Source organism: Psammomys obesus, unplaced genomic scaffold (assembly GCF_907164565.1).
Source record: "Psammomys obesus unplaced genomic scaffold, mPsaObe1.curated_primary_1811, whole genome shotgun sequence".
NCBI lineage: Eukaryota > Metazoa > Chordata > Mammalia > Rodentia > Muridae > Psammomys > Psammomys obesus.
The window spans coordinates 10,536,731-10,546,553 of NW_026596149.1; the positions used below are offsets into that span (position 1 = coordinate 10,536,731).

At 45.2% G+C, this 9,823-nt stretch overlaps 1 protein-coding gene across 2 annotated transcripts in view; it reads left to right on the forward strand.

Annotated features, from left to right (window-relative positions):
• The window catches only part of Bend7 (BEN domain containing 7), a 78,800-nt gene that overhangs the window by 66,553 nt on the left and 2,424 nt on the right, over positions 1 to 9,823 (forward strand). The window contains exon 7 of one of the 2 annotated variants that reach the window (XM_055593834.1): positions 6,743 to 6,796. In XM_055593834.1, coding sequence (XP_055449809.1) covers positions 6,743 to 6,796 — 54 coding nt within the window. The remainder of the gene's footprint in view (positions 1 to 6,742; positions 6,797 to 9,823) is intronic. The other variant, XM_055593835.1, reaches the window with a different exon arrangement.

The window sequence follows — 9,823 nt, forward strand, 5'->3', positions numbered from 1 at the left end:
TGTGTGTGTGTGTGTGTGTGTGTGTGTGTGTGTGTGTGTGTGTGTGTTTAAAACTTGAGAGTTGCTAGCTTGGCAGTTATTTTTCCAGGCAAAGTGAATACCAGTTGGACTGTGACTGTCTAGATTTGGTCATCGAAGTCTCAGCCTTCCGAATCTGATAGTACACCACCTCACCAGCTAGAAATTTCTCTGGGGTCAGTTCTTTCCTCTTATCCAAGAATGTGTATCTCTAGTAGATCACAAACCTCTAGGTTTTAGTTTTAACTTTCATGTAAATTGGTGTATCTGTAATCAAAAACAATATTGAGGTTCCTGAAAAACAATAAAAATAGGGCCTCGGGGAGCTAGCTTGGCTGGCAATATGCTTACCACGCAAGCATGTGGAGTTAAGTTCCTGGAACCCAGGAAGAAAACAGACAAATAATAAAGCATGCCTTTGTAATCTCAGTGCTGGATCTGAAGGGTGCTGGCCAGCTATCTTAGCCTGCTTGATGAGTTCCAAGCCAGGGAGGAACAGCGCCTGAATAACAAACCCTGAGATTGCGCCCTGGCCCCACACAGGTGCACACACACGCAAAAGAAAAAAAAGTTTAATTTTCATATGACCCACTAAACTCATTTCTGGTATACCCCAAAACAAAGCCAGTATGTTAAGAGACATCTGCATTCCTGTATTCATTGAGGTCTTTTTCCTAAGAGCTTCTAAAATATTTAATCAACATAATCATTCACTTTACTAGATCAATTGATAATGAAAATGTGCTTTATGTACATAACTAAATGCTTTTGAACCATAGAAAAAAGAAGGAATCCCTTGTTTGCATCTGTAGAGTGATGGTCTGGCACCAGGAGCCTGGGGTTCTGGGAAGATGTTCAGCAAAGGAGCACAATTTCAGTTAGACAAAAGGCGTAAAAGGCGTATGTGGCATCATGACTATCAGTGTTATTTATACTATACTTGAAAATAACTGAGTTCACATCATATATTTTCACAAAGTGTGATACATAGATCCATTCACACAATTAGACATTCTACGTGTGTACGATTTCAAAATACTGTGTTGTGCATCATAAACATGCATGATTTTCTTATATTAAAAGAGAATTTTCTTAGGTTTGCTTTCATAATATGGTCAGAGTAGTCCAAAAATGGAGAGGCTCAGAACCCAGTAGTTGCCCAGTGCATGGGGCTACAGGCCTGAAAGTCCTAGCGAATGAAAGAAGCTGCTTCTGATGTCAGCAAAGGCGTCAACACCAGCAGCAACAAGGTAGAGGAACTCAACAGTGAGAGTGAAGGCCAAGAAAGGGGAAAAAAACAAGCAGCAAAAAAAAAAAAAAAAAAAAAAAAAAAAAAAAAACTTTCCTCCTATGTCTTTTATCTGAGCAGCTACTAGGAAGCCATCCGCATTGAGAATGGATCTTTGAGTCTCCCTCGGGCCGCTTGATCCAAACAGCGCCTTGAGATTCTTCCAAAAACACCTTGCTGTGACATGTTGCCAGTTGGAGCTAACGCCACTCTGATGCACTGGAGTCTGCCCCGCTGCAGAAAGGAACTGCGGTGGCACGCGAGCTTATCATTTCCCTTTTGGTTATTAAATTTATGCCTGAGTTTTTTATTTGTCAAATGAAAATAAAACCAAGATCATCTTGACAGCAGGCTTTAGGGCTGTGTGAGGCCGAAGCAGGAGACTGTTTGGAAGGTGGACGCTGGGAACTGGGCTGCACCTCATTTAAGATGTTAGAGAGGTGTGTGAGGGTACCCTGCTAAACAGATCTGAGTGTCCGATGCTGCGACAGCAGAACAGCTGAGTCTTCATTCATTTTAACCAACAGAAGTTTATTGGCTCACAGGTCTGGACGCTGGAAATCTAAGACTGGAGGCTTGCTTGCTGTGTCAGCCCCTGGCAGAAAGGCACAAAGAAAGTGAGAGTGAGAGAGAGCAAAGGAAGACACGCTCACCCCTCCCCCGGTGACCATGAGTCCCCTCTTAAAGGCAGGACAGGCAGGGTTGTGGCGTGCTCACCTCCTGCTGTAGGTGAGCAGGCTTCTCCTGCCAGCTCTGCTGTACCCAGGATTGGGCCTCCGTTGTGTTGGCTTTGAGGGACACATTCAGGCCATGGCAGTCTCTAGCTAGTGCTTGTCGGCCCAGTCCTTGGCAGCACAGCCCAGGCCTCCAGCTTCAGGCCCTGCAGACAAACCAGCCTTCCCCCTTGCACTGTGGCCGGCTTCTCTCCCCCACCTTTCACAAGCACTGCGGAGCTTCCCCTCTATGAAACCTTCATAGAGGCCCCAACACTCACTCCTGTCACCTATAGAGTTCCTTTCCTGTTTCCAGGGTCTGTTTCTCTGCCATGTTTGTGTCCCAGATGACATAGTGTGAGACAGGGCTGACCCTCAAGAAAAGTTTGAGTGAATTAATTAAACATCAGTGATTACAGAAAGAGAAACACAGTGCTCACAGCAAACACCCTGCTTTCCTAGTCAGAATGTGAAATCCTGACAGATACTGCCATTTTCTCACTTATGGTTCAAAGGTTTATTCCATTTCCTCTATACAGCTCTGTCCACTGGAAGGAAGTCCTTACGACGCCTCCTGTCTCTTTATGGCTCTCATCTTAGCATCACCTGATTCTACTTCACCAGAGATTTCTCTCCTTCCTTCTCCACTTCACTGCTGCACTTCCTTCCTGTCTCCTTTCTTCTCCCATCCTCTCCCAAAGATCAGAGTCTGTTGTATCCCATGGCCTCACCTCATCCATGCGGACCAGCTGGAAATACCTAAGATTAACCTCCTGCTCCCAGGACTTTTCACTTGAGTACTTCAGAGTCATCTGCTTCTGCTCCATGCTACATCACAGAAGCAAAAGCCCCCTCCCCTGTATTACTTTATACCCCTTCCTACTCCTGGACAGGGTTAAGACAGAATAAAAAGGAAGGAGGAAACTCAGCAGTTGAAAGACCTATGAGTGGTCCACTAGCTTACCCAGTGTATAATCTCCGACTGAGTGATGTCTTAATTCAGTTTTACAGGCAAAGCCGGTTTCCAGCCTTAGGCCTGAGTGGCACCTACTGTGCCAGTAAGTGTGACCTTGGTTTGTTTCCTAGTTTCTGCTTGAATGGCTCAACTGTTGGATATGTAGAGAGTTCTGTCCATATACCTGTTAACTTGAAAGGAGAAATTGTTGGCCCAAAATACACAGACACCAAATAATTCAGATTTGAAAGAAATCTAAAATGTGTCACGAAAAGGCATGAATCTAGCAGCAGCAAGACAAAGGACCAGTGTCCCATGAGTCGCCGCCTTACTGCTGTGCTTCATTCACACCCTGCTCTCAGCTGCGCTCTCATTTTGAACTACCCCAGGCAGCCCAGCTAACACCTGCTGCCCAAGTGGCTGCTCCTGTCCAGTTTCCTGAGGACTGGTGGGAAAATGTGAGAACTGGTGATGCTCCTAGTTGTAGCACTACAGAAACTGCCTGGAAAAGCACAGTGCTTTCATGTGCCAGGGCCCGCACCTCTGGAGTAAAGCCCTGTTGGACCTCTAAAGGTAGGTGCCATAGAAAATCAGGATACACTGGAGAAGGCTATTCCTATGGAACAAAAGACACAGTCTTGCTGGACCACAAGATGAAAATAAGCTAAGTTTAAATGTCATTCTCCTAGTGCCTTCACCGTGTTACCTGTGTGGATCTCTCGTCACTGTGACAGAGTACGTGACAAACACCACTCAAGGGAGGTTTTGAAGAAATGTAGTTTGTCATGATGAGGAAGGTGACTCGGTGATGGCAATAGCACGTAACTAGGACTCCTCATCTTGACATCTCTGGAAAACAGCAGAGAAAGACTCGGGATAGAACCATGAAGCTAGGCCCAGACTGTAATCCATAAGCCTACTCCTAGTTACCTGCTTCTGCCATCCAGGCCTCTGAAAGGTCCTACAAGATCCCAAAACAGTACCAGCTAGGAGCCAAGGATTCAGATTAGGAGTCCAGTCCAGGGAGGGGCTGCAGACTTTAATCCTTCTCTTGTGAGGTGCTGAGACTAGGGCCAAGTGTCCTGGTCTCTCTCACCTTTCACATACAAACGCACACACTTGGCTCTTTCTCCAGAAAGGGACCCAAACTGTAGCAAGCACCCGAGTGCCCTCTTTCATACAGAAGCCCTTTACTCCTTAGCTCAGAAGATTGACCTGAGACATCAGGCACCAGGATGTGGCTTGAGACATTGGAGCTGTTTACACACATGCTCTACCTGGACATTTATGATGTAATGAGTAGGCAATCTTGACCTCTGAGAAGGAAGCTGACTCTAAGATGGAGCCTCCCCAGACATATAGGCCAAACCAGATCAAAAGGATGCCCCCCGGCCAGCCACAGCAGACAGAGTTTGTCTGTGTGAGAAACACTGCTTTACTTCCTTCTCATTAGCACAAAGGTGGGACCCCAGCAAACAGAAAAGGGAGCCACATGCCCTTTCTGAAAGAGCCAGGATCTATAATGTGACTGGCTCCTGGGTTTTTCATCTTGATTATTTTCCATCAAAGTGATAATACAGACAATATGTTAAAGATCTTCCATAACTTCCACAGCCCTGTTTATCACACTTGGCTCAGTTCCTAGAACTGGCTGCAGACTCTAACTGGGCAGAGCCCATCAGCTCACCACTTAGGGGAGTGTGCACTGGCAGCAGGAGAAAGCGGAGCCCTGCAAGATTGCAAAGGTCGTTATGCAAATCCAAACAAATTCATTTGGGGCTCTCATCACATGTAATAATTTTTTCCTATAACAAGAACTCCGTTCCTGGTGTGGATTTTTATCATTTTTATTAGATTACTTCCTCAGAGCTGAAATCACAATTTATTGTTTGCGTTAGATCCAGGAGTAAAGCTGTCACTGCTACTAAATTTTTATTAGACTTACTCGGTCTTTTCCAAATTTTACAACTTGATCATTGCTAGAGAAGAGCGGCTGTGAGCTTGTTGTTACAGACAGGTGTTCTGATTAAGTAACACACTGATGTTCTTCACCCATGATACGTGGCCACGAGCATACAGCTAGCGTATGCTAATTTATATGTAACCATTTTCATATTTAGATCATATATGTTCTGTTATTACGAGAGCACATGGTTGTGTAGACCTGCACATAAGAAACACGGGTAAGAACTGGAGAGGAGGCTCAGCAATTAAGACAACAGGCTGCCTTTCCAGAGGACCTGAGTTCAGTTCCCAGCACCCACCCTGTGGCTCACCACAGGCTATGACTCCACTTCCAGGAGATCCAATGTCCTCTTCTTGCTTCCACAGGCCCCAGGCAGCTGTGATGGTGCATGTCTTTAACCCTGGCGCTAGGTTGTGGCAGGAGCAGGTCCAGCCCAGGGTTTACTGACTGGACAGTCTAGCTAAAACTATGAGCTCAGTATGAGAACTTGTCCCCAAGAAATTATGTGGAGAGTGGTAGAGGAAGGTACCTGACAACAACGCAGGCCTCTTTGGGTGCCTAAAATGGGAGTCGCAAGGGCATGCGAGCATGTGTGCTGACACGCAGAGGCCAGCCAGAGCACCTCATGCCTTTTACTTAGGGAACTTTAGTATGTCCCATCTTCTGGAAACCACCTTGCCCAGCTCAGTCCTGCCTTTCTTCTTCTTGTTGCTACTAAATGTTATCAACATCATTTTTGGTAGTCTTACCGACTACAAAACTGGCCTTGACTGTATTTCTTCTGTCTGTCTTCTGCGGTAAATCACATGGGCCAGCAGACTCTGATTCCAGATCTACCCACTTAAGGACAAGATATTAGAGACTAAACTAGAGAGAGAAAGTGTGGCACATTTCCGGCTGTGTTTGTCCCTGGTCATGTTTAAAGCACTAACAGTGAAAATGAGAATATAGCATTTGCTTTGGCTTTTCTACCGTTTCCACACTACCGGGTGATGCAATAGTCTGGCCCCAACGCATGTAAGCGCAGTCAGCAGGGACTCTGGGGTTCAGCAGGATATGAAGGACTTCATCAGAATTACCCAGCAGCTATATGTGAATGATTCCTCTGTCCCTCGAGCTTTAGGGGATACTTACTCCATTGAGTTACAGACTAGTGAGACCCTTCTCTTTGCACTTCGTAGGTTGTGTGTGTGTGTTTGTGTGGGTGGGTGTGTGAGAAAGAGACTGAAGAAGGATCACCCTTTGCAAAACCCCTAAGGAGACTGAAACATATCAGAAGAGCAAGGCTTGCATTTTAAATCACAAAAGGGAGGCTTCTTTTGAAGAACTATGTATTTTCTCTCTGCAACTTCCTTCATGACTAAATGGATCCAGGAGTTAAACTGACAACTCCAATTGCAAGCATCTCCAAAGAAAAGTTCATTCTGAGAATTTCCCCTATGAGTGGCCCTAGGCAATGCCTTCGGTGTGTGGTCAAACAGTCCATCCTGCTGCTGGTTGTAGGTTTAAGCTTATGAAAATAAGAGAAAATGAGCTGAAATCACCCATGATAGACAAAATAAGACCAGAGGAGTTTTCAAATTTTAGTACAGGAAGGTTGACTTCCTGTCATGAGCATCCAAACGAAATTGTGTTTAAATAATGATGCTCAGACCTGTAATGTGAACCAAGTGAAGCGAACAGGGAAAAGAAAGATGAAAGCCGCTGTGTACACTGGCATTGTTTTAATTGTGTTCCTGTATTCTGCAAAATGAATGTGCTCCCTGCAACTAATGAGATTTGTGTTTTATGTTTGTAACCAGCAGAGGTAGCTGACGGTGATGAAAGACTGGACGGCATTTCGCTACCACCAACAGGTAAACCACATTTACATTTCATCACCCGCTGCAAGGAAACATTTGCATTGAAAATGCTTTTACCATTAGGGATGCAGAGAGGTGTTTCTGTAATAGACCCAGGCCCTCACTAGCAGAGTTTCTTGGGGGCCTAGGTTCAGATCTGTTTTCACATTCCATACGAAGAGCAACATTTTTCTCATGCCCTATTTTATATTCATAAAAATCCCAGAAATGCAAATCCTAAGAAGTTAGTTTCACAACACAGGTCCCCGCCAAGCCTTTAGAAAGTAAAAGTCATTTTTAACGTGAAACAACATTTAGCCTTAAACCAGGGTTGTCAACTTGTGTGACCAAATTTGGGCCCAGTCAGCACTCTTTGCTTAGTAACTCCTGTGATTTTAAGTGTGAGTGAATACGCCAGTCCAGTGTGAGTGACACACTCCTGGTGTTTGAACCAGGTTAGCAAATGCAGCAGAGCATAGGAGCTCCCCTACACAATTGTGTCAACTGTGGGCTTAAGTCCAGCTTCATCAAAAGACTCTCGTGTTTCTGCTTCTGGCCTCCTGCCTGCTTGTGTTTGTTCGCACCCAAGAGTAGAACAGGTCTCTGATCAGTGAGCCTGTGTCAAACAGTTATCCCCTCACTTGGTCTCAGGACTCCAGATTGGCTGTCCTTCAAAGACTGTCTGGAAGATCCCATCAATAAAATCAAGACAGTCCAAAAAAAAAAAAAAAAAAAAAAAAAAAAAAAAAAAAAAACCTCAAACTATGAAAGTATGTGCTGGTGGTGGTGGGTTATTCTCTCTCTCTCTCTCTCTCTCTCTCTGGGGCAGTAAGATGAATTAAATTCAGAAAATATGAGTGGAACATGTAGGGTGTTTGTAGGAACTCTCTACCGGTCACGTGGTCTGGATAACACGTTATCTTGGGGTTCACTAACGCAAAGCTCATAGGTGAATTTAGAGGTGCCGGAAGCCCCCTCCATGTAAATTACATTTTGCTTTCTCTGCCTTGAGTATCCAAGCAACAAATCAATGGACAAATAAATGAAATGAGCCAAGTGGTGCCTAAAAATCTGCCTATATTCAGTGCTTATGATCTACAGAAGTTGTGCAAAAAGGATTTTTCTCCTGTTTGTCTGTGTCTCCATACTTGTAACTCAGGAGAGTTGAGTGCGTGATCTCTAGCATTCCTTGCCCTTCTCTGAATATCAGGACAACTCACACTGACAATACTCTAATCGCCTTTGACCCGTTCCCAGCAGATGCAGGAAATACTAATCATAATGATGAAATTGTGGTTCAGGGGCCTTGGGGAGGAATGTCATACTTTTGTGGCTGTCCCCTGGGCATCTCCAGCAGCTGTCCTCTGTGTCAGATGACGCAGTGGGCTTAGACTGTGCACCTTGCATTTACACCTTTACATTTAACTGTCCAAAGATGGAGGCAGAGTTGTTTCAGAGAAGACAGCCGGGGGAATGCTGGAGGAACTTCATGGAATGACAAGCTGCCAAGGACTCTGAAAACAAAGGGAAATTGGGATCTCACCTGGACCAAGCCCTCCTTTTTATCCAACCCTTCTATTTTACAGGGGGGAAAGCCTGAGGCCCAGAAACAGTAAATGACTTTCCCAGGGTGTCACAGCTGGTGATAGCTTGGCTAGGCCCAGTCTTCTCCCAAAGCTAGCTTTTCTCTGCATGTTTTTAAAGCTCCTGGGATTCAGTGGCTCAGTCTTCACATTTATAGTGTTTGGCATCAGTTTGAGGTCATGTCTTCTATTCCTTTCTTAACTTCTGCCCAGGACTGTGAGTTAATTAAGAAGAAAGCCTATTGATAAATACAGGTACAAACCACTGAGCAACGTGGTAGATGTTTTGTAAAGTATTTATCATTTGGAAAAGGGGGAGAGAGGTCACTGGTTGGTCCTCAAATTTTAAGTATCCAATTGAGAAATCTTGATAGCATACTTCATGGTTGCCTTCTAAAGTAAAACCCCAAATCTGGCAGGCCACTTTGGCCACATCATTGCTGCAGATGACCCCTCCACATGCCCTGAGCCAGGCCTCCAAAGCGATAAACTCCGAGTCTTGTACACAGAGCTGCAGTGGGCGTGGCCTCACTGCTCAGAACTGTGGAAATGACTACTTGTGGAGAGCTACTTCTCCTGCTCCTGGGTTATCCCAGCTGACAGAAGTTGCTACTTTGTAAAAACTCAACAGTGTTTCTTGTTACTTTGTAATAAGCAACACAGGAAGATCCCTGTGTTACTGTGTTGCTGTGAGTCTGTAATGATAAGGGGAGAATTACATTCAGGTGGTCACATGGCTTTGTTCCCGTCACAGCCCAAGCCGTCACAGCCCAGGCCGGCCTCTGGCTTTGTGTTCCCGATCCTCTTGCCCCACTTCCAGAGTGCTGGGACTGTAGGCATGGACCACCCTGCTGAAATGTGTTAACCTGCTGTTCAGTGAGCATTTTGAGCAGCTGTCAGCACTGTCCTGGGGTCCGGCACACAGATCCCTGCCCTAAGACGAGAGTGAGAGACAGCTCCTTACACACTGTGGCATGGAAGGGGGGGAGGTAGTGCTGGATCAGGAATTGCTCCCAGAAATCTGGGGACAATTGACATTTTTAAGAAATGTAGAAAGTCAATCAAAGCGGTTCCTTTTCAGTTTGAAGATGGGCCTCTGAATTTGAATAGGATAACATTTGTCTGGACTTGGCGGTTTACATTATCAGTTGGCTTTCTTTTGTGTCTTTAATGTTTTAGAAAGCACAGGTAAGAACCTTTATTTAATATTACTGCTCAGAGACACCTGTTACTGGTGTTTCCCTACACTCAGTTTTTCTCTGTTTGGTTTGCTTTCCTAATGGAGATCAAATAAATGGAATAAGTCTCCTGAGCTACTTGGTTTTCACCTAAGAAGCATTTTCCCCCCACCCTACCCATGTCTGCACATGCAGTACTAGCTACTCAATAGTGTTCCTGGGTAAGCCATACTATAGCGTTCCCGGGTAAGCCATGCTGTAGCGTTCCCGGGTAAGCCATG